The sequence below is a fragment of the Schistocerca nitens genome, chromosome 2 (assembly GCF_023898315.1).
Source record: "Schistocerca nitens isolate TAMUIC-IGC-003100 chromosome 2, iqSchNite1.1, whole genome shotgun sequence".
Lineage (NCBI taxonomy): Eukaryota > Metazoa > Arthropoda > Insecta > Orthoptera > Acrididae > Schistocerca > Schistocerca nitens.
Window position 1 is genome coordinate 567,879,233 of NC_064615.1, and position 25,564 is coordinate 567,904,796.

The window sequence follows — 25,564 nt, forward strand, 5'->3', positions numbered from 1 at the left end:
AAAAACCACAGAGCGGCCGCAACAGGCAACAGAATTAATGGACTCCTGGATAGCCATCACCAGACAAGAGCAAGGAAAACACTGGCTGATAGCTCGTAAACCGGTCAGGGAGTCACTACAGATAACGAAGGACTCCCCTGAACAGGAGTGCGAGAGATGCCTACAAGCTCTGCAGTGAAAACACTGCAGCCATCCAGCAATGAGCATTGTTCAGATTGTTCCCCAAAAGTAAAAGCATAACCAACTTGACCAGCAACCATCGAACCGTCGGTATAGACTACAGCAGAGCCAGGAAACACGGCAAGGATGGAAAGAATGCGTTGGTGGACGGCCTCAGGAGGGACTGAGTCTTTACGGCCTTGTGCCAAATCCAGCTGAAGGCATGGGTGGGGCACACACCATGGGGGTAGACATATATGGGCCCACGAATGAGGTGGGAGAGGGAAAAACTCAAGCCCAGAGAGAAGAGACTGGACACGAACTGCGATTGGACACCCTGACTGGGGCTGCCGTTTGGGAAGATGGACGACTGAGTTGGGAAACAGGAGATGGTAATTTGGATGCCCGGGCAAGCTACAAACATGTGCCGTATAAGTGGTCAGTAGTTGTTGGCGCCAGATCCACAATGGAGAGACACCAGCCTCCACAAGTATGCTGTTAACAGGCCTTGTGCGAAAAGCTCCAGTTGCGAGTTGGATCCCACAGTGAAGTATGGGGCCAAGCAACCACAACACGGAAAGTGATGCTGAACCGTAAGCCAGGCTCCGATAATTGAGATGGGACTGAATTAACATCTGATACAGTCATAGAAGGGTAGACCGTTTGGCACCCCAGCTGGTGTGACTCAAGCAATGAAGAGTGTTAAGATGCCGCCAGCAGGTTTGTTTAAGCTGCCGAATATGAGGGAGCCAAGTCAACCAGGTATCAAAAAGCAATCCCAAAAACCAATGCATTTCCACCACAGCAAGAGGTTCACCATCAGGATAAAGCCATGGCCCAGGGTGAACAGTGCGATGCCAACAGAAATGCGTGACGCAAGTCTTGGTGGCCAAAAACTAGAAGCCGCGTATCGCTGCCCAAGACTGCGCCTTGCGGATAGTGCCCTACAGCCACCGTTCAGCAACTTCCAAGTCCAGCGGAGCTGTAGTACAGGCAAAAGTCATCAGCATACAAAGAATCTGATACAGATGTTCCCACAGCTGCAGCTGGCCCACTGATAGCAATTAAAATGAGGCAGACACTCAGGACAGAGCCTTGTGGGACCTGATTCTCCTGGACTCGGGTGGAACTATGGGGGGGACCAACTTGCACATGGAAGGAATGAAGAGACAGAAAATTTTGAATAAATATTGGGAGCGGGCCCCTAAGACCCCACCCATGAAGTGTGGTGAGGATGTGATGTCGCCATGTTGTATCGTAAGCCTTCTGCATGTCAAAAAATACGGCAACCAGATGCTGACAGTGCGCAAATGCCATATGGATGGCAGACTCCAGGCAGACCAGATTATTGGTGGCAGAGCGGCCCTTATGGAACCCACCCTGAGACGGAGCCAGAAGGGCCCGAGACTCAAGTAATCAACTCAACCTCCGGCTCACCATGCATTCGAGTAACTTGCACATAATGTTGGTGAGGCTAATGGGGCGGTAGTTGTCCACCTCCAGTGGGGTCTTGCCAGGTTTCAACACTGGTATGATTATGCTTTCCTGCCACTGTGAGGGGAACTCACCCTCAACCCAGATACAGTTGAAAAGATCGAGACGGCATCACTGACAATTCATCGAGAGGTGTTTGAGCCTCTGATAATGGATGCAATCTGGCATGGGATCTGTATCAGGGCAAGCAGCTAGGGTACTTCAGAATTGCCAGTCACTGAATGGAGCATTGTATGATTTGGGGTGGCACATATGGAATGAAAGGCTCCAACATTCCAACCTCTCTTTCAGGGAGTGGAAGGCCAGTGTGTAATTTGTGGAAGCAAAATTCTGAGCTTAATGCTCTGGTAAGAGTTCTGCAATCATGTCTGATTCAGTGCAGACTGCTCCATTCAGGAAAAGTCCAGGGACGCTGACGGGGGTCTGATATCCATAGAGTCACCTAATCTTGGTCGAAACCTGCGATGGAGAGGTACGGATGCCAATGGTGGAGACATACCTTTCCCAGCACTCCTGCTTCCATCTGTGAATAAGTCATTGCGCTCGGGCATGGAGCCCCTTAAAGCTAATGTGGTGTTCCAGTGATGGGTGCCACTTAAGATGTTGGAGGGTCCACCTGTGATCTCCGATGACCACCAAGGCACAGTCCTCCACTGAGGGGACCCAGAAAAACAGGGAATTACAGATTCTGCTGTTGAAATGATGCTTGTGGTTATTGTGTGAACCACTGCATCAACGACATCATGAGAAAGAGGCTCAATAGTGCCAATGGAGGCAAACGAGTCCCAGTCAGCCTTTTTTTTTTTTGTTTTATGTTTTTTTTTTTTTTTTTTGGGGTTTAAGGGCGCTCAACTACTGAGGTCATTAGCGCCCAGTCACAATTGTTAGAGCACATAGAATCTAGTAAAACTCAAGGGGGGGGGGGACACCAGAAAGTTCTTACAAAGATGCAAATAAAATAAGTGAAAGAGCTAGATGTCTTTGGACAATCCAGTCAAAGTAATGAAACGAAGAACACGAGCAGCTGCTTGAGCGTCATCCGCTAAAATATCCTGTAAAGTAGATGGCAGAGACAGGACAACACGAGATTGACTAAAACGGGGACACGACAATAAAACATGGCGCACTGTTAATGCATGACCACAAGGGCACTGCGGGGCTGGGTCACCGGAGAGCAGGTAGCGGTGGCTAAACCGGCAATGCGCAATCTGCAACCTGGTCAGAAGGACCGCTTCTCGCCGAGATGGTTGGGAGGAGGTTGTCCAAGCAGTTGGGAATGGTTTTACTGCCCGGAGCTTGTTTCCTTGAAGTGAGGACCAAGTATCCCACCACAAGGACACAAGCCTCTTACAAACAACCCCAATAATGTCAGATGACGGGACACAATGGGAGGCTGGCCGAGGCAGAAGAACTGCAGCCTTGGCTGCAGCATCAGCAGCCTCATTCCCAGGCCGGGAACCCACAGAAAGCTGACAGGAGAGCCACCCTCAGCGAAAGAATGGAGGGACTGCTGGATCCGTTGCATCAAGGGATGGACCGGATATGGAGCTCCAAGGCTCTGAAGAGCACTGAGTGAATCAGAGCAGAGTACATACGATGAATGGCGGTGGTGGCGGGCATACTGAACGGCCTGATGGAGAGCAAAAAGCTTGGCCGTAAAGCTGGAACACTGGTCGAGGAGCTGGTATTTAAAGGTGATGGCCCCGACAACAAAGGCACAGCCGACACCATCGTCAGTTTTGGAGCCATCAGTGTAAATAAAGGTGTGACTGGCAAGTCGCGCACGAAGTTCGACAAACCGTGAGCAATACACTGCAGCCGGAGTACCCTCCTTCGGGAGCGAGCTGAGGTCGAGATAAACATGAACCGGAGCCTGGAGCCAAGGTGGTGTCGGGCTCTCACCCTCTCTGAAGGTGGTAGGGAGGGCAAAATCCAATTGTCAAAGCAGGCGACGAAAGCTGACTCCAGGGGGCAGCAGGGCAGACACATACAACCCATACTGACGGTCGAGAGAATCGGCGAAGAAGGACTGATAAGAGGGATGGTCGGGCCCAGTCAGTCTTATTCAAAGCCCATCTGGGGAGGTGCCCAGAAGAGTGACACTGTGACTGTGACAGAAAGATCGGAAAGTGGTCACTACTGCACAAGTCATCATGCACACTCCATTGGACAAAGGGTAGAAGGCCAGCACTGCACACTGAAAGGTCGATGGCTGAGTACTTGCCGTGCGCCACACTGAAGTGTGTGGAGGCAACATTACTTAAGAGAGAAAGGTCGAGTTGTGCCAACACTTGTTCAACAATAGTGCCTTGGCCTCTTGCCACCAATCCACCCCACAAAGGGTTATGGGCGTTAAAGTCGCCCAGTAACAGAAAAGGTGGCGGCAGTTGGGCTATCAGCGCAACCAATACATGCTGTGGGGCATTACCATCCACTGGAAGATAGATACTGCAGACAGTAACAGCCTGAGGCGTCCACAGCCTAACAGCAACGGCTTCTAAAGGTGTGTGAAGAGGTATACATTCGCTGTAAAGAGAGTTAAGGATGTAGACGCATACTCCACCAGATATCCTCGCATAAGCTGCCTGATTTTTATAATAACCCCGATATGCATGGAGGGCAGGGGTCCGCATAGCTGGAAACCAAGTTTCCTGGAGAGCAATGCAGAAGAAAGGGTGAAGGCTGATAAGTTGTCCTAGCTCAGCAAGGTGGTGAAAAAAACTGTCGCAATTACACTGGATGATAATATGATCATAAGGCTGGGAAGGCATTGAACATTCAATGAGGCAGTTTACACCTCAGGGTCACCTGCTGCCACTGACTGATTTCCTGAGGAGTCAATATCCATTGTGTCAGAGGGTCCGGCGAGATCCAGGTCCTCAGCGGACACCAGAATCTCCACCTCATCTCAGACAGAGAGCTGGTAGGTAGCGGTGGGGTGGGTGCCACTGCAAGTTCCTTGGTGTTAGGGGTCTTCTTCTTGGACTTCTCTCGCTGCTCCTTCAGTTTCTCTGGCTGGGAGGGCTTCACTGAGTCAGTCACTGGAACTGAGGAGGACCATGAAGTCCTACGACCAGCTGCTTTTGGGCACTTCAGCCACTGGTGGGTGTCATCTTTCCCACTGGTGGAAACCTGGGAAGGGAGGGACCCAAGGGACCCCTTCTGAGTGAGAGGAGCCGAAGAAGGTTGACACTTCTCCGGCTTAGAAGTGGGGACAGATGTCCCCGATGGTTGGGGGGGGGGGGGGGGTGGGGGGGTGCTCCCAAAGTAGGTGCTGCAGGAGCAGCAGGATGGGAATTGCTCCCCACCATCAAGGGGGCAGGTGTAGTCTTCCAGCTCTGAGAGGTGACAGGCAGGTGGAGCTGATAGGGCTACAACAGTTGTAGCAGCAGCATAAGAGGAGGTCATACGAACAGGATGGAGGTGTTCAAACTTCTGCTTAGCCTCAGTGTAAGTCAGTTGGTCCAGCGTCTTATATTCCATGATTTTCCTCTCTTCCTGTAAAATCCTGCAGTCTGGCAAGCAAAGTGAATGATGTTCACCGCAATTGACACAGATGGGAGGCGGGGAACGTGGAGTATTGGGATGTGACGGGCGTCTACAATCTTGACATGTGAGGCTGGAAGTGTAGTGGGAAGACATATGGCCAAACTTCCAGCACTTGAAGCACTGCTTCGGGGGAGGGATATAGGGCTTGACGTCACAGCAGTAGACCATCACCTTGACCTTCTCAGGCAATGTATCACCCACGAAGGCCAAGATGAAGGCACCGCTGGCAACCTGATTATCCCTCAGACCCCGATGAATGCGCCAGATGAAAGGAACACCTCGCCACTCTAAACTGGCGTGCAGCTCGTCATCAGACTGCAAAAGAAGATCCCTATGGAATATAATACCCTGGACTATATTTAAGCTGTTATGGGTCGTGATGGTAACAGAAACAGCCCCCAATCTGTCACAAGCAAGTAATGCCATGACTGGGCAGAGGAGGCTGTTTTTATCATAACTGACCCAGAGCACCATTTGGACAGGCCCTCCACCTCCCCAAACTTGTCCTCTAAATGCTCCACAAAGAACTGAGGCTTCATCGTCATGAAAGACTCTCCATCAGCTCTCGTACAGCCTAGGTACAGGGGCGAATATGCTTTACTGCCATCCTTATCCATTTGCGCCTTCCATGGTTTGGCCAGGGAGAGGAACGATTTGGGGTCATACATCTGCACATTGAATTGAGCCCTCAAACACTTAGAGACTGCTGGTGGATGGCCACCAGCAAGAGAAGATGTGCCACACTTAATTGCGTGTCATCGTGTCATCCGCCCTGATGCCACCCACTCTGACCAAGGGCCCTCCCCATGGGCGCTACCCAGCCGCAGCAAGGGCCACCGGGCGGGATACCCATTGCTGGGAGATAGGCATCTACTACTTGGCATACATGGGGGGTTAACGGTACAGGCATCAGCAGAGCAATCCCTGTGTTGTCAGGGGGCTACAACTAACAGGGTACATGGCGGCCCCACCACAACGGACTGGCTACCGTGCTGGATATCAGGTGCAAAAGAAGTCCTTGGTTGTTGTCGGTGCAGAAAGTGACATTGCTTAGTGCATGGTGGAAACCGCACCCAGGAACATATCCTTGCCAAGATATGGAGAATGAGCGGGACGGCAATGTGATGACAAGAAAGGAGGCTAAAGATCTCAATGCACTATGGATATTATGCACCATGTAAGGCGCCCCCCCCCCCCCCAAATGGCTCACTCTTCAGGAAAATTTGGAAATATGGAAGTCAAACCCTACAGGGGACCATCACATAAATGCTGAAACATGTGAGAGACTGTTTAGTCGCCTCTTACGACAGGCAGGAATACCTCGGGCCTATTCTTACTGCCGGACCCGCAGGGGGCATCTCTAAGTACATACTGCAACCTACAGCCTTCTGTTTCTGTCTATTGTATTCATCTCTTGGTCTCCCTCTATGATTTTTACCCTCCAAGATGTCCTCCAATACTAAATTGGTGATCCCTTGATGCCTCACATGTCCTACCAACCGATCCCTTCTTCTAGTCAAGTTGTGGCACAAATTCCTCTTCTCCCCAATTCTATTCAGTACCTCCTCATTAGTTACATGATCTATCCATCTAATCTTCAGCATTCTTCTGTAACACCACATTTTGAAAGCATTTATTCTTTTCTTGTCTAAAATATTTATCGTCCATGTTTCACTTCCATACATGGTTATGCTCCATACAAATACATTCAGAAATGACTTCCTGACACTTAAATCTATACTCGATGTTAGCAAATTTCTCTTCTTCAGAAACGTTTTCCTTACCATTGCCAGTCTACATTTTATATCCTCTCTACTTCGACCATCATCAACAATTTTGCTCCCCAAATATCAAAACTCATCTACTACTTTAAGTGTCTCATTTCCTATTCTAATTCCCTCAGCATCACCTAATTTAATTTGACTACATTCCATTATCCTCATTTTGCTTTTGTTGATGTTCATGTTATATCCTCCATTCAACTGACCTTCCAGGTCCTTTGCTGTTTCTGACAGAATTACAATGTCATCGGCAAACCTCAAAGTTTTAATTTATTCTCCATGGACTTTAATTCCTACTCCAAATTTTTCTTTTGTTTCCTTTACTGCTTGCCCAATATACAGATTGAATAACTCTGGATATAGGCTACAACCCTGTCTCATTCCCTTCCCAACCACTGCTTCCCTCTCATGCCCCTCAACTTTTATAACTGCTGTCTGGTATCTGTACAAATTGTAAATAGCCTTTCACTCTCTGTATTTGATCCCTGCCACCTTCGGAATTTGAATGAGAGTATTCCAGTCAACATTGTCAAAAGCTTTCTCTAAGTCTACAAATGCTAGAAATGTAGGTTTGCCTTTCCATAATCTGTCTTCTAAGATATGTCATAGGGTCAGTATTGCATCATGTGTTCCAACATTTCTATGTAATTACCTACTGCTCCAAAAATATTGTCACAGGAGAAGCTGAGTAGCACAGTGACATAGTGGTTATGATAGTAAACTGTTGCATCGAGGGTCATGGGTTCAAAGCTCATCTGGGCCGTAAAATTTTAATTTCTATATTCGGTTTGAGTACATTCTAGAAGTATCCACAAATGTCAAGAATCATTATACTGGAATGTTCTGTAACTGTATATATACTTTATGTATTTGGGCCGGAGGCAGTTTGCTCCATGCTCTTATATGTGCAAGTGCTGAGTAAACCTTCATTGAGTGAAGTTAGTGTTTGTCATTCATCTAGTTACACCTTCTATGTGACATTATTCTGGTGGAGGCACTGGGTACTGGAACTTGTGATGGTGCACATTATCAACGACACAGTGGCTCCCATCAGGCCATGACAGAGCTGCCGTTTACGTGGCGAGAGACCCAAGTTCGAGCCATATTCAACAGATCGCAATCTACTGGAGACAGAAGAAGAAGAGAACGTTATGATGACAGCAACTGTGTGCCACCACATGAGACATCCTTCCGGGTTCTCTGGTGATGATGGACAAGGTCTAAACAAGTGGCTGAAGGTATATAAGCATACAGCCAAATTTAACAAATGGGATGACACCGTGTGTTTGCCTAACATATTTTTCTACTTGGAGGGCACTGCCAAGCAATGGTATGAAAACAACGAAGAGAAGTTCACAAGCTGGGAAGTATTCCAGGTGGAACTGCGCAAGTATTTCGGCGACACACAATGATAGAAGTGCAAGGCTGAAGATAAATTAAAGTGCAGGGCACAGCGTCCAGGAAAAACGACAGCATCCTACATTCAAGATGTCTTGGAGCTGTGTAAAATAGTAGATCCTAGAATGAAGGAGGAAGATAAGGTTGTACATCTCATGAAGGGTGTTGCTGAGGACATGTATCAAGCCCTACACCTGAAGGAGGTTTCGACAGCAGACGACTTCATAAAATGATGACAATATATCGAGACAATGCATCAAAAAAAAATTCACACGCAAGAAGTTTGAACGGCTTCCAAATGTTGTATCGATGTCTGTGATGGAGGAAGAAACAGATTTCACAAGTGTTGTTCATCAGATAGTGAGACAGGAAGTTCCGAAGGCACTTGGATTGCATGGCGAGCAAAGAACCAAGATGCTTCAAGAGGTCATAAGGGAGGAAGTGGAACAGACATTGACCCCAATCTCTCGTCCTTCATTTCCCTTTAAAATGGTAAAAAAGTCGAGACCCAGGCGAAGTTGTGTTCCTACAATGCCGCATGAGGAATCTGTTTGGGCACCAAGGAAGACTAACGTCTGGAGGATCCAAGATAACCAACCAGTATATTTTCACTGCAGACGACCGGGACATATGGTGCACTATTGTTGAGAAAGGTGGTGGATATTTGATGACACCCGTGCCAGAAGACAGCAGACCAATCTTAGCCTACACCAACTCCGGGACTACGAAGATGAACAAGAAGATGTGGGTGCAGGATGACGTAGGTCACCATCGCTGCAAGCTAGCCGCTGGAGAGGACACTCCCCAACACGCCAATCAAGGTCTCCATCGCTGTTTAGAAGCCCCAGCTGATCACCCAGCTGCCCCAACCTGGAAAACTAATGGGTGTGACCTTCTTTGGAGGTGAGGCTGCCGAAGAGAAAAATCCTCCACCGTCAATCACTACAAAAATGATAGAAAACTATGTCGATATCCTCATGGATGGCTGACCAGCACAAGCTCTTGTGGACTCTGGAGAATCATATTCAGTCATTTTGGAGAAGTACCGTCGCCAGTTGCAGAGAACCGTATTCGTTGACAGCAAAACATCTCTGCTGAAGGTGGCTAATGGGAAATATGTAAAGCCTACAGGAAGATGTACCATTTCTGTGGGTATAAGTGGCCATACACAGCCCTTAGAAATCATTGTCTTACAAGAGTGTAGTCATGACGTCATTCTTGGATGGGACTTTTTGAAAGCTTCTCAGGCAATTATAGATTGTGATATCTCGAAGATTATGCTAGATGAGATGAGATACTGTGGACAGGAAGGTGCTCATTTGAGTGTGTGGAGACTATGTGTGCTGGATAAAGTGATCATTCCTGCAGTGAGCGCTAGGAAGGTAACTGTCACATGTCATGCCATGCATCAACCCATGGATCTTATAGTGGAATGTAAGAGAAGCATACCACTGAAGAATAACTTGGTCATCCCAGGATCTGTCAATTCGTTTAAGAACGGATTTGGTGAATTGTGGATAGTTAAACTGTCTCCAAGAACTGCAGATTCTTCCAAGACGCATGTGTGTAGTAAATGCTGAGCCATTCATTGAAGAACAGCTGAGCATCATAAAAACCTCCAATTCCGAGTCTGTGAGCGAAACTAGTGTTACAACTACAAGACAAGATCTTCTAGATCGACTAACACTGGATCTCACTAAGGAATAACAGAAGAAGGTATTTGCCATTCTTCAAGAGTTCTCTGGCTGCTTCAATCCACAGGTGAAGAGCAAATTAGACAATCAACAGTGAAGCAACGGATTAGCACTGGAGACCACCAACCAATAAGCCAGAGAGCATACTGTATGTCAGCAACAGAATGTCAGATAATTCACGACGAGGTAAAGAAAATGATGAAGAATGACATCATTCAGCCTTCGCAGAGCCCATGGTCGTCAGGAAGAAGGATGGCAGTTGGCACTTTGGTGTTGATTACAGGAAGCTTAATAAGGTAACTAAAAAGGACGTTTACCTCTTCCACGAATTGATGACACACTAGATTGTCTGAAGGGGGCTAAGTTTTTCTCAACCAAGGACATGTACTCGGGATCCTGGCGAATCGAAGTGGATGAGGCTGATCGTGAGAAAACTGCATTCATAACCCCTGAGGGCCTGTATAAGTTTAAGGTCATGCCGTTTGGTTTGTGTAATAGACCAGCAACATTTGAATGGATGATGGATAATCTTCTAAGTCACCTGAAGTGGACGATGTGTCTTTATTATTTAAATGACGTTGTAGCATTCCCAGAGACATTTGATGAACTTATAAAAAGACTGAGGGCCGTTCTTAAGTGTCTCCAACTAGGTGGACTGAAATTTAATCCATGGAAGTGTCTCTTTGGAGCAAAAGAAATCAAAATACGGAGATGTGTGGCCAGACACAGAACAGATGAGATTTATAATGGAATTTTCTATTCCTAAAAGTATTAGAGATGTGAGAAGCTTCCTCGGATTATGTTCCTATTACCATCGTTTTATAAAAGACTTTTGCTCCAATGCGAGGCCACTCCAAGGGCTGTTAAAAGCGGATGCTAAATTTATCTGTGGTGGTGCTCAACAAGATTCTTTCGATGTGCTGCGAAAAGCTCTGACGACTGACCCTGTACTTGGTCTGTGTGATGAGAGAGCACCTACAGAACTACACGCAGATGCCAGTGGGTATGGAATCGGTGCTGTTCTGGTGCAAATTTCGGGTGGAAAAGAGAAGGTTATAGCATATGATTCTAGGACACTTACAAAAGCTGAGAGAAACTACTCAGCTACAGAAAGAGAATGTCTTGTTGTGATCTGGGCCATGTGTAAATTTCGACAATATCTCTATGGAAGGCCATTCACAGTTGTTACAGACCATCATTCACTCTGTTGGTTGACAGGTCTTAAGGATCCAACAGGACGACTCGCAAGGTGGGCACTAAGTCTTCAAGAGTATGACGTTACCATAGTGTAGAAAAGTGGAAGAAAACACCAAGATGCCGACTGTCTCTCAAGAAACACTGTGAAAGACCATCAAGACTTTGATGAAGATAGTGACTGTCTCGCTGCACTCCAGGATCTCTCTGCTGAACAGAACAAGGACGCCAAGATATCTAAAATTATGCTTGCCTTAAATCGATCAGAAGATGTGAAATGACAATTTAAGGTAGTTAATGGATTACTTTGCAAGAAAAACTTTGATCCGTTTGGAAAGAGGTGGCTACCAGTGATTCCTAAACACATGTGCTTAGATGTTCTACAGAAATTCCATAACACACCCGAGGCCAGACATTTAGGATTTATTAAGACATACAATAGAATCCACAAGAGATTTTTCTGGCCAGGTTTATTTAGGAGTGTCTGTCACTATGTGTCGCACTATCGAGAGTGCCAGAGGAGAAAGGCAGTTCCTCAGAAACCACCTGGCCGACTCATACCAATTCCACCAGCCGAAACGCCTTTCCTGCATGCTGTGATTGACCTCCTCGGAGAATTTCCAATGTCTGCTAGTGGCAATAGATGGATTATTGTTTGCACTGATTATCTGACATGCTATGCCACTACAAAAGCCGTGAAAACAGCCGAAGCATCCGAGGTAGCCAAATTCATCATGGAAGACATTGTATTAAAACACGGTGCCCAAGGTCATTACTTACGGACCGAGGGAAAGTTTTTCAATCGAATCTTGTGACAGAGATAAACCATCGGTGCAACATTACTCATCACATGATGACTGCCTACCATCCACAAACTAATGGGCTTACTGAATGCCTTAATAAGACCTTGGCCAACAAACTATCAATGTTCATCAATGTTGAGCAGAGCAACTGGGATGAAGTGCCACCTTTCGTGACATTTGCCTACAACAACGCCAAACAAGACACCACAGGATATACGCCGTTTTTCCTGATGCATCGGCATGAGGCAACTACGACAATGAACACTGTGTTTCCGTTACATTCTGATGATGTGGACGACGACTACATTGGCCAGGTGTTAACCAGAGCTGAGGAAGCTCGGCAGTTAGCTCGACTCCACACACTGCAGGCTCAAGAAAACAATCGCCAAAGGTATGACGAGAGCTACCACCCTGTTGTCTACCAGCCTGGTGACCTTGTTTGGATCTTCACTCCTGTTCGGAAGGTTGGTCTCTCTGAGAAACTCCTCAGGCGCTACTTTGGACCTTATAAGGTTAAAAGACAGTTGTCTGATGTTACTTATGAGGTTGAAGATTTCGACCCCGACACAAGATGACAAAAGGTCAGAGATACGGTCCACGTTCTTCGAAGGATCCTGCAACCCAGGATAAATTCGACACTCCAGTGACATGCAACAACAGAAAGGTGACGAAGAGCGTAGCGGCAAAAGAAGTTCTAAGACCACTGCCAGGGTGATCACCAGTCATCGGGAGTCAGAGGATGCAGGACCAATGACTTGTTCCCGGACTAGGATGATGTAACACTGAGACACTGTTCTCTTAAGGAGGGATCAATGTCACAGAAGAAGCTGAGTAGCATAGTGGTGTAGTGGTTATGATACTAAAGTTTTGTGTGGGGGGTTGTGAGTTCAAAACTCATCTGGATTGTGAAATTTTAATTTATATATTGGTTTCGAGTACATTCTAGAAGTACCCACAAATGTCAGGAATCATTGTACAGGAATGTTCTGCAACTGTATATTACTGTATGTGTTTGAGCCGGAGGCAGTTCGTTCCATGCACTTGTACGTGCAAGTGCTGAATAAACCTTCGTTAAGTGAAGTTAGTGTTTGTCAGTCATCTAGTTACACCTTCTTCTATGTGACATTATGCTTTCAAGTTTGGGGGGAGGGGGGGGGGGGTGATTGTTGTGCCTAGCAGGGAACTGCTAGCCTAAAAAAATATTTATACCTTAAACTAACATGAGTACATATGTAGTTTATAAGAAGAAATGAATTTGTATCAGTATTTATAACATCTGATTCTTATTAAGTAGAAGTGCAATCACGGAAATGTTACTAACTGTACCATAAAGCCTTTTCTTTTTTTTTTTTTCTTTCCAAAACAGTTACTATAACAAAAGGTAATTTAAGAAATGGGCACCAACACAATCATAAATGCTCATCATTGTCTTAGTTTTAGACAATAATTAGCAATTTATATCAATCAAAAACTATTTGGTATCGCATTTCATGTAGAATATCATATGAATAGCAAAATATGTTGAAGAAAGAAGAAGTCACCTCCAACCACAATTAATTATAACTTGGTTAAATAAAGAAACATACCCTTTCCTTCTATGACAATCATTTAATCTTATATACAAACAACCTTTTCTTGCTGTAAAATTGGTGGGGTGAGGTTCCTTAAAACTAATTCCAGATCCCAATTAGGTAAAAGACAGTTCCATAAACATGGTCTTTCATGTCATCAGGGCTGTCACATATCTGCCAAGCAAGCCAAAACCTGTAGGTTTGTCACTAATATTGGTCATTTTCAATTATTTTAGCATTTCATCTATTTTCCATCACCACAGCTACCGTTAGAGGAGAAATGTCTACAGAATTGCCACCAACAGACTAACAATCATGAAAATCAAGGATTAAACACTAATAACATTAAATTTTAAAATACTTCTACTACCTTTCCAACTCCACCTCATTCCAAGGGGCGTTAGGGGTGTCTTAACTGCCACATTATCTTTTTTATGATATATAGTGATATGTGGACTGATAAGGTAAGGAATGAGAAGGTTCTGTACAGAATCAGTGAAGAAAGGAACATATGGAAAACACTGACAAGAAAAAGGGACAAGATGATGGGACATGTTTTAAGGCATCAGGCAGTAACCTCCATGGTAGCAGAGGGAGTTGCAGAGAGTACAAACAGTAGGGGAAGAGAGAGATTGGAATATATACAGCAAATAATTGTGGCTATAGGGTATGAGATCTACAACACTGCTCCCACCTCCAGGGTTGCTAGAAGTGTTTTAGCTTACAGAAGACTTCTGGATAGTTAGTCATTTTTGCACCACATATAGTTGCAATTTCTATAAAGTTTCTATCAACCACACCCCCACCATAATGGTGACAGGGCTGTATTTCCTAATAGCACTATTTTCTAAATGGGAGGTCATATGAAAGAATGTTTGGTGGAAATTAATCCAGGCACTTAAGTTATATTGTCAAACCCGGTTTCCACTAGAGCAAATGGAAGTGAACACAAGTAAATGAACAGTTTATCAGCGTTCACTACCATTCACTTGCATCTGTGAACAAATGTACACCCAGATGGAATGGAAGAGGACATGAGATAATTAGTACAGGCTATGAAACCGCCATTATTGTTTTTGGTGCTAATAATCAGCACACATTTGCAACACTATTTAGTTACAGCAACAGTGGAAAACTTTGATACTCAGAGAGGATTGATTTCCATCACAAGGACACTGTCTTTGATTAAGTAAGCAAAATGGCTTAGGATAGGAAGAATTTAAGTGTCTGTATGTAAGTGTGGAATGTGTTCAGGTACTGCACTTAATGCTGCATTGCATCTCCAGGTTTTCTTAGCATTATTCTAAAACTTTGCACATATACTGGTTGATGTTTTTCACTGGCTTCTCATTAAAACTGAGATGAGCAGAATACTAATTACTGACAACAAATGTAACCTGAAGAAAGGGTAGCATTTACACTCTAGTTATTAGCAAACATGAGACAATTACCTTACCCAGTGGTGATTGTTTCACATTTCAATAGCTGCTATATCTCAGGTAGTTCAAATGGTTCAAATGGCTCTGAGCACTATGGGACTCAACTGCTGAGGTCATTAGTCCCCTAGAACTTAGAACTAGTTAAACCTAACTAACCTAAGGACAACACAAACATCCATGCCCGAGGCAGGATTCGAACCTGCGACGGTAGCGGTCTCGCGGTTCCAGACTGCAGCGCCTTTAACCGCACGGCCACTTCGGCCGGCTCAGGTAGTTCCCGATGTCTTCAATTACATATATGAATCACTTCAATGAATACACTACATGATCATAAATATGTGGACACTTATTAATGAATGTTAACAAGGGGGAGGGGGAGGGGGAGGGGGTGGAGTGTTCCCCCTTCACCTTTATGACAGCCTGAACTCTGCCGGGGGCCACTTTCAATGGCGCCTCTGAATGTCTGTGGAGGAATGGCAGCCTATTACTCCTCAAGAGCCAAAAACAGAGAAGATAGTGGTGCTGGTTATTGGTGTCTGGAGGGAAATTAATGTTCTAACTCACTCTAAAGGTGTTCTATTGGGACCTTGAACAGGCCAGTCCATTTCAGGGATATTAATGTCCATGAACAATTGCCTCATGGATGCTGCTTTATGGCAGGCTATATGTCATGCTGATACAGACAATCATCTTTGAACTGTTCTTCTACTGTACATTCATTTCCTTCTACATTTATCATTTTCTTAGGTGCAATAAGAGAGCCACACTCTAAGAAGAAGGGGAAAAAAAACCTACACTGTTAACACAACCTCCTTCATACTTCACTGCTGGCGCTACAAATGTTTATCATATGTCACTGGGGCAAGGAAGGGTACTTAGCAACTAGAAAAAAGTGTGGGTCATTCCCATTTTCAAGAAGGCTCATAGGACAGATGCAAATAATTACAAGCCTATATTGCTGATGTCAATCTGTTGTACAATTATGTAACATGTGCTATGTTCATGTACTATGAAGTTTCAGAGAAGAAAAATCTCTATAAAAATCAACATGGATTCTGAAAAGGGACATCTTGCAAAACTCAGCATTCTCTGATCCTCCACAAGATCTGCAGTGTTTACAGATCAGCACTGAGGTTGGTGCCATGTTTCTTAACTTCAGGAAGGCATCTGACACCAACCCAACCTGCTGTTTAGTGAAGAAAAAAAAAGTGCATGCTTTCCTAGTACTGAACCAGATTTTTGACTGGATTCAAGACTATACCATAGAGAGAACTCAATATGTTATTTTTAAAGAAACAAAATCAACAAATGTAATGGAAATTTCAGGAGTATGTGAAAGAAGTGTGACTGATCATTACTGTTTACAGTATATATAAATGGCCTAGTACAAAATGTTGGATGTTCCAAAAGGCTATTCACAGCTGATGTGTTTGTCTACAAGAAGGTACACTATGTCACCAAAAGTATCTGGACACCTGACTGAAAATGGTGAACAAGTTTGTGGCACCCTCCATTGGTAATGCTGGAATTCATTGTGGTGTTTGCCCACCCTTAGCCTTGATGACAGCTTCCACTCTCCCAGGCATACATTCAATCAGGTGCTGGAAGGTTTCTTGGGGAATGGCAGCCCATTCTTTATGGAGTGCTGCACTGAGTAGAAGTATTGATGTTGGTCGGTGAGGCCTGACACTAAGTTGGTGTTCCAAAATATCCCAAAGGTGTTCTAGAGGATTCAGGTCAGGACTCTGTGCATGCCAGTCCATTACAGGGATGTTATTGTCATGTAACCACTCCGCCACAGGCCTGTTATGAACAGGTGCTCGAGCATGTTGGAAGATGTAATCGCCATCCCCGAATTGCGCTCCAACAGTGGGAAGCAAGAATGTGCTTAAAACAGATGTAGGCCTGTGTTGTGATGGTGCCACACAAAACAACAAGGGGTGCAAGCCTCCTCCATGAAAAATACGACCTCACCATAATGCCACCGCCTCCGAATTTTACTGTTGGCACCACACACGCTGGCAGATGCCGTTCACCATGCATTCACCATACCCACACCCTGCCATCGGTTCGCCACATTGTGTACCATGATTCATCACTCCACACAACGTTTTTCCACCATTCAATCATTTAATGTGTGATGTATGGCTTATGAGCAGCCAATTGACCATGAAATTCAAGTTTTCTCACCTCCCTCGTAACTGTCATAGTACTTGCAGTGGATCCTGATGCAGTTTGGAATTCCTGTGTGATGGTCTGGGTGGATGTCTGCCTATTACACATTAAAACCCTTTTCAACTGTCGGCGGCCTCTGTCAGTCAACAGATGAGGTTGGCCTGTACGATTTTGTGCTGTTTGTGTCCCTTGACATTTCTACTTCACTATCACATTGGCAACAGTGGACCTATGGATGTTTAGGAGTGTGGAAATCTCGCGTACAGACATATGACACAAGTGGCACGCAAATCTGAGCAGTCCGTGAGTTCCACGGAGGACCATGTCTACTGACTACTGAGGTCGCTGATATGGAGTACCTGGCAGTAGGTGGCAGCACAATGCACCTAATATGAAAAGTATGTTTTTGGGGTTGTCCGGATACTTTTGATCACATAGTGTAGCAATGGCAGAAGACTGTACTGATTTGCAAAAGGACCTGCAGAGGGTTGATGAATTATACAGAGACTGACAGTTGATCTTGAATGTAAATAAATGTAACATACTGTGAATACATAATAGGAGAAGAAATCCATTACTGTGCAACTACACCATTGATGACAAATTACTGAAAACAGTATCTATCATAAAATATCTAGGAATAACCATCTGTAGTAACCTTACGTGGAATGACCATGTAAAACAAATAGTAGGAAACACAGATGCTAGACAGATTCATAGGACGAGTCTTAAGGTAATGTAACACATCCATGAAAGAAGCGGTTTACAAAAAACTTGTTCGAGTGATTCTTGAGAACTGATCATCACTCAAGGACTCTTAACATATAGAGACAGATAAGATCCAATGATGAGCAGTGTGTTTCATCAAGGGGTCATTCAGTCAGTGTGGAAGGGCTACAGAGATGCTCAACAAATTCCAGTGGTAGACACTACAACAGAGGCATTGTGCATCAGAGAGAGGTTTACTACTGGTATTCTGAGACAGGATGTCCCAGGAAGAGTAGGACAACAGATCACTTCCTCCCGCACACATCTCATGAAACGACGGGGAGAAAATTCCAGAAATTAGGGGTAATACAGAGGTTTACTGATGATAATTCCTCTCACATGCTATTTGTGATTGGAAGAGATAAGGGGGGATCAAATAGCGGCACCAAAAGTATCCTCCACCACACCTGATCAGGAGGATTGCTTAGCACTGATGTTGATAATGGTAGGCAATGTTCTTCAGGCATTCATCCAATCTACATCCTTCCATCAGATAGTCAGTGTGCAGTGTGATTCACCACTCAATCTCACTTGTTTCCAGTCATCCACTCTCCAGTGGTGTTGCCTTTACACTACTTCTAGTGTTGCTTAGTATTGACTGAAGAAATCTATAGCTTACAAAGAGCTGCTGCACCACTGTCCTCTATGCTTTTTAACTTCCAGCACACAGTCATTGTGCCAGCTGGACTGATGGTTTCACTTTGTAACTGTGATTTCAAGTGTTTATTTACAACTATCTTACAATATTCTCTACTGACCCTGTCTGTCAGTACATGAGGTGTGCCTAGTCTCAGTTTAACTCTGGTTTTCCTTCACAATCACATCAACAGTCAACTTCAGCAGCTTGAGAATGGTTGAATGTCTCTAATGTATCTGTTACTCAGGTAACATCCAATGACTATTATGTGTTTGAACTCACTGAGTTCTCCTGACTGATGTAGTCTGCTGTTACTGCATCTCTCATGACAACACAGTACTCCATTTATACTGGTGGATCCACCTCTCGGGACATCTAGTGGTCAATTTCACATTACATGGAGATGTCTAAATATTTTTGATCAGATAGTGTACATTAAAGTATGTATAAGGAAATTAATGTTAATAAAATATGATTAATGAATGAGAAATAGACATGCAACCTGTTAGATATGATACTTGAAACTATCTGCTATATGCCATGATACGGTTAAACCTTTTTCATTTACCACCAAAAATCTCTCACATAACAGTGATTCATCAGCCATGTAATAACAGCTGCCATAAACGAAAGCAATGAGAATGATCAAGTCTTTCATATATTTTTAATTTTAATAAGTGTACCTGATTATTTATTCTCATGATCCTAGTTGGAACTTTGTGAGTGCTTTAGTGATTTTCTACTACTCATATATCTTTTCCTTTGGCATTTGTGCCGTGGACCTCTTGGATCCCTGAAGCACCTATGATCTGTAGTCTTCTATTAGCAACATTTCATTTACATCAGATCATTCCATTGCTCATACAACACATGTAAACAACTAAAGCAGCCAAGTTAGCAGACAAAAACTTTTTGCACTGCTAGCACCAAAGTGGAGAGGATGCAAACTTTGTTTGATGGTATGCTAAAAGACAGGCAACTGGCAGAACATGTGCAAACACTAATGAATCTGAACTGAACACAAAAGTATACAGGCTGACCTGTCAGCATACATTACTCCTTTGGAACGTAATGAGCTAAGCAGATCAGTAACATAAACAATGAACAAATATGGCCCAAGCATTGGTCCCTGTTTATGAAAAATATACAATTCTGTTAATGTAATTTATCTATCAGCATTGTTCTTTTCAATGGTTATTTGTTCTATAGTTAGTTAATTTATCTTCCTTTAATTAATTATTTCTAATTTTAATATGGCATATGCCTTCTTCTGTTTCTGTGCAATGTACAAAAAATAATAATGGAAAGTCTGACAGATTCCGCCTGCATAATAATGGTAATATTATACCACAAAAGTTAGGAATATTACATAATATGTAACAAATCTGTAATTTTACTCACTGCAGTTCATTTCATCAGTCTTATCCCAACAATCAAAACTCAGATCACAGACCTGTTCCAATGGAATACATTGCCCATTAGCACAAGTGAATTCTTTTACTGAGCAACTCTTTTTTCCTGAAACAAAAAAGAAAAAGTAACTTCACCTTAATGATTACTTACAAACTCATAAACCTCTAGACTCAAAATGGGTTATTAAGACTGATTTTGATGCTGTAACAATGAATTTCTCACATGATACAATGAATAAAAGGGAAACACAACAGGGGTGTTTACTATAAACTCCACACAATATTATGAAAAGGAAAGTTGCCACCCACCATATAGCAGAGATGTTGAGTCACAGACAGATGCAACAAAAAGACTGTCACAAATAATTTGTGACAGTCTTTTTGTTGTGCCTATCCGCGACTCAGCATCGCCACTATATGGTGAGTGGCAACATTACTTTTCATAATATAGTTACATTCCATCCTGGATTCTCCATTGTTTGATAAATTTCACACAATGTAGCACCTGTGTAGTGCTGACCAAATACTCATTTGTTTGATGCTATGTAGTAAGATTACCATAATCAGTATTAGAACATGGAACTGTTGTACAGAATGATCAGCGTTGAGACCAGGTTACAAATATTGGTTTACCCCTTCGTAAACAGACCTGTTACCACAAGAATACTTATCTTATGAAGGAATCGTTGTAGCAATAATTCTTGGAGCATGATCATCATTATGCATGTCTAATTCTGCTTAACACAACACCATAATGGTTTTCATGTTCAAATATCATAGAAAAACAGCACTGTCTGGGTGTGTGCCAACATGAATGGCATACATTACTGATGACGGTATTTGGTCTAAAAGGTATTTCAAATTAGCAGTACTGGTACCTCCAGAAACTCTTCCAAGCTGAAACAAACTTGAGCAAGTATTAAGTTTCCACTCTGTAAGGCAATTGAAGCTGCTCAACATAGAAAGTGCCAGTGGACCTGCAGGTATACCAATTCAGTTCCATATAGAGTATGCAAAAGAACTTATCCCTCTTCTAGCAGCAGTGTACCATAGGTCTCTGAAGGTATGCAGCATTCCTAATAATTGGAAAAAAGTGCAGGATATCCTCCTATCCAACAATAATCTTTGAACGGACACACAAAACTGTAGGCCTATATTTCTAATGTTGGCATATTGTGGAATTTTGAAATGTGCTTTATGCTCACATGTTATTACATTTTTGGAGACCAAAAATCTCACCTTTAGGAATCGACATAGGTTCCAAAAACAATGATCGTGTGAAACCTAGCTTGCTCTGTTTGTGCATGAGACCCAGAAAGCAGGAGAGACAAGCACCCTGATAGATATTATGTTCCTTGACTTCTGGAAGGTATTCTATATAGTAGCAAACTGAACACAGCATCTCATTCTCAATGGAGAGAAGTCCTCAGATGTAAAATTAACTTCGGGCATACCCTTGGGGAGTGTTAGAGGACAATTACTCTTCGCAGTGTATACAGGGTGCCCCAGGGCAAACAATCAGTATTCATAGACATGACAGGAATAATGATTTGAATCAAAAAGGTCCACTAAACATGGGCTCTAAATGCATACCTTTGCTAAGAGCACTTGTTCATCTTTGTCACTGTGAAATGCATCTCTTCTACTGAACAAGTGCTCATAGCTCTTAAGGGGTATGCAATTTAAAGCCAATGATTAGCAGTCTTTTTCTTGTTTTGGTCCATACTATCTCCTCCCAAAATATGGAAACTATGAGCTTGCAGTAAAAGAAATTTGGTTCACAATATTGAATATAAAGAAGTGCTCACAGCTCTTATGGTACGCATTTTAGAGCCCATGTTTACTGGACCTTTTTGCTTCAACTCATCATTCCCGTCATATCTTTGAATACTGACCGTTTGTCCTGGGTCACCCTGTATAAACGACCTAGAGGATAGTGTCAGAAGTTCCATGCGGGTTTTTGCAGATGCTGCTGTTGCATACAGAGAAATTGCAACGCTGGAGGACTGTAGTGAAATACCGAAAGACCTGCAGAGGATAAACAATTGGTGCAAGTACTGGCAATTGACCCTTGATATAAAAAAATGCAATGTGTATGTAGATAGAAAGACCCATTACTGAGTGATTACATGATTGGAGAACAATCACTGGAAGTAATATCTTCCATAAAATATCTAGGAGTATGTGTACTGAGCAATCTGAAGTGGAATGACCATACAAAATTAATCACAAGTAAGGCAGATGCCAGACAGATTCATTGGAAGATCCTGAGGAAATATAATCCACCAATAACAGCTGTCGCTTACAGAACACTCATTCAACAAATACTTGTATATTGCTCGTCAGTCTGGGATCTGCACCACATAGGATTGATAGAGGGAATAGAGAATATTTACAGAAGAGCACCATGTTTCACTACAGGTTCATTTGGTGAATGTGCTGCTGGAGAGGCAATCTGCGTCATGGTATGGTGTTAAAGTTCCAAGAGCATACATTCCTGGAAGAATCAACCAATGTATCATCTTGCAAAAAGGACCCTGAAGATAAAATTAGAGTTTTGAGTTCACCTCAGAAGTTTACCAGCAATCATTCTTTCCAAAAACCATTCACAAACTCGAACAGGAAAAGGGGGAAGTGACAATGGTACACAAAGTACCTTTCACCAAATGCCATGAGGTAGCTTGAGGAATACAGATGTAGACAGATACAAATCAAAGTAGTCCACTAACTACATCACTGGTCACAAGAATTATAGTGTCTTATGTGAATTTGGTGTCTATTTGGAGTTAACAAAGACACACTTGACAACAAACCATGGGATGACAAGCTTCAGATTCCAGTAATATGCACAGATATGGATTACACAGCTGAAAAAATGGATGACAAGAAAAGATTCTACACAATGTTTAGCAGCATGTTTTAGCAGGAGAATAAGATGTCTTACTTGCTAGAAACCTCAACACCAGGACTCATACTTCACTGTTGCACAGCACACAGTTGTGAGAGAAGCTCTATTGCCCAGAATCTTGTAACACCTTTCAGCAACAACTTAAGTACACGGGATCATCCTCATAAAGTGTCTTCTTCTATAAATATACTTCCAGAAGCCCACAAAACATGTTTTACTATATGATTTCCAAAATCATATTTATGGTACACATACTACTGACTGACACCCTGTATGCTTCATGTAAATAGATATCTTCATATGATAGGGCATACAATGTTCACAGTTTGTGGATAAGGCATAATCCAGGTATGATCCAGTCAGTAAGATTGAGTCTCCTGTAATCCTAATAAACAATTTATTGTTATGTTTCCTAAGCTAGCTGAAACTTAATTCCTCACATAAGCAACAAAGGTATCCAGCTTAAAATCACAGGGAAAATGTACAGGCCTAAGTGAAAAACTCAAGAGATGTCACATGAATGCCCAAGGGCGGCAAACGTAATCTGCAACTATCTGGTGGAATCATTTCTGGTGTTGTTTCCCTAAATCAATTACAAAAAATGCCAGGATGTTTCCTTTAAAATGGACATGGGTAATTAGCCCTTCCACGTCCTGATCTGACCACATACTATGTCTCTAATAACTTCATCTTTGACAATATTCTACCTTCTTACTTCAAAGCAGTTTAGTACTCACTGCTGGTACTAATATACAGTCCAAACAAGATTTTTTGGGTAGTTTGCCAGCCCTCAGTTAGGCCAAGGATTATTTGTTGCACTTGATATTATTTTACCTCTGGGTTGCATTGTGTGCATGAAAAAACCAGTTTTCATTGTTGTTCAAATCCTGCATCATTCTGTTAGCCCTCACCCCTGTAATTGTTAGGGTGGGACATTTCTCAGACTGGAGGAAGTCAAGGACATACTTTTATAACGTCAAGTTGAACACATATATTTCAGAACGATACAACACATATAAGTCACAGAGTAAGTTGACAAGAAAGACATGTGCACGCGTTAACATTCTAATGAGCACTGAGTCCCAGTCTAGCGGCCGCTGCTCGACTGGCCGCTTAGGTGGCGCAGCTGCTGCATGGCTGGCAGACAGCGCCGCACGTAGAGGACGCGCGTAATTGCGCGGCGGCGCTTTGAATGATCGGCGAGTCGCAACACCTTTCCCCCCTTTGAAATTGTTGCACTGGTCCTGATGGAGGTGTCCTGTAGATGGCTAACGTCCATAGGCGTTGTTTAACTCGCCGTAAAGTCTCGAGGAGGAGGCTTCCCGTACGGACGGAAGTGTCCCCAATGATAACGGGTCGAGACAACAGGAGACGTAGGGGTGAATCTGCTGGGGCCCCATGCACCAATCTTCCCGTTGCGGCAAGTCCAGTTGGTATAAAAGGAAACATTGGCGATGTGTCGGCGTCCGTTGGAGGAGGAGGCGAGTAGATTTGCTCTGACAGAGGATGGTCATCCGGTTCCTGCATGGGCACGTCTCCTGGTGGCGTCCGTTCTTGTGCTGGCATCGCGATGACGGTGAGAGGGCTGCGTTGTGAGTATTGAGAGATGCCAAGGTCCCGAGCATCAAGTAGAGCCGAAGGTGGTGTAGCGGCATTCGGAACAGGCGTTGCCGGCACACGAGGCCGAAGCTGGTCCGAATGACACACTACAACACCCGTGTCCGTCTGTATTTCATACAGGCGTCTGCCACGGTGTCGTAAAATGCGGCCCGGGCTCCATTTTGGCCGCCTGCCATATCCCCGTACCCAGACGAGGTCGTCGGCGGTGAACCGGCCAAGGGAAGGCACCCGCGGCCGTGAGGTGGGAGGCCGCAGAAGATGAAGTAGCGTGCGGGGCTGTCGGCCATGTAAGAGCTCAGCCGGGCTGTGGTCGCCCATGGGGGTGAAACGGTAAGACGCCAGAAACTGGAGAAGCGCATCATCAGCAGCAGAAGAAGTGAGAAGTTTCCGCATCTGAGCCTTAAATGTGCGGACCAGTCGTTCAGCCTCACCGTTTGATTGTGGATGGAACGGCGGGGCCGTGACATGCATAACGCCGTGACGAGCACAAAAATCCGCAAATTCGGAAGAGGCAAATTGCGGACCATTATCAGTAACAAGAGTAGAGGGGAGGCCTTCCAAAGAAAAAATGCGGGCGAGAGCATTGGTGGTTGCCGCGGTGGTAGGCGACGTGCAACGGACAATGAAAGGAAAGTTAGAGTAGGCGTCAATTACAAGGAGCCAATAAGTACCTAAACAGGGTCCCGCAAAGTCAGCATGAATGCGTTCTCAGGGCTTCTCAGGCGAAGGCCACGGTGACAAAGATGACTTCGGGGCAGCGGCCTGTGACGCACAAGGGCCGCAGGCAGCGACCATGTGTGCTATTTCAGAGTCGATGCCAGGCCAGTACACATGACGTCGTGCCAGAGATTTTGTGCGAGACACAACCCAGTGCCCTTGGTGAAGGAGGCGCAAGACCGAAGCACGCAAAGACGCAGGTACCACAACTCGCGGCGAAGCATTGTCAGTGGAAAGGAGGATAA

The 25,564-nt window shown here is 44.2% G+C and overlaps 1 protein-coding gene across 1 annotated transcript in view; it reads right to left on the minus strand.

Annotated features, from left to right (window-relative positions):
• LOC126235161 (G-protein coupled receptor GRL101-like) overlaps positions 1–25,564 on the minus strand; it is a 364,334-nt gene that overhangs the window by 196,127 nt on the left and 142,643 nt on the right. The window contains exon 9 of the mRNA XM_049943894.1: positions 20,064–20,180. Coding sequence (XP_049799851.1) covers positions 20,064–20,180 — 117 coding nt within the window. The remainder of the gene's footprint in view (positions 1–20,063; positions 20,181–25,564) is intronic.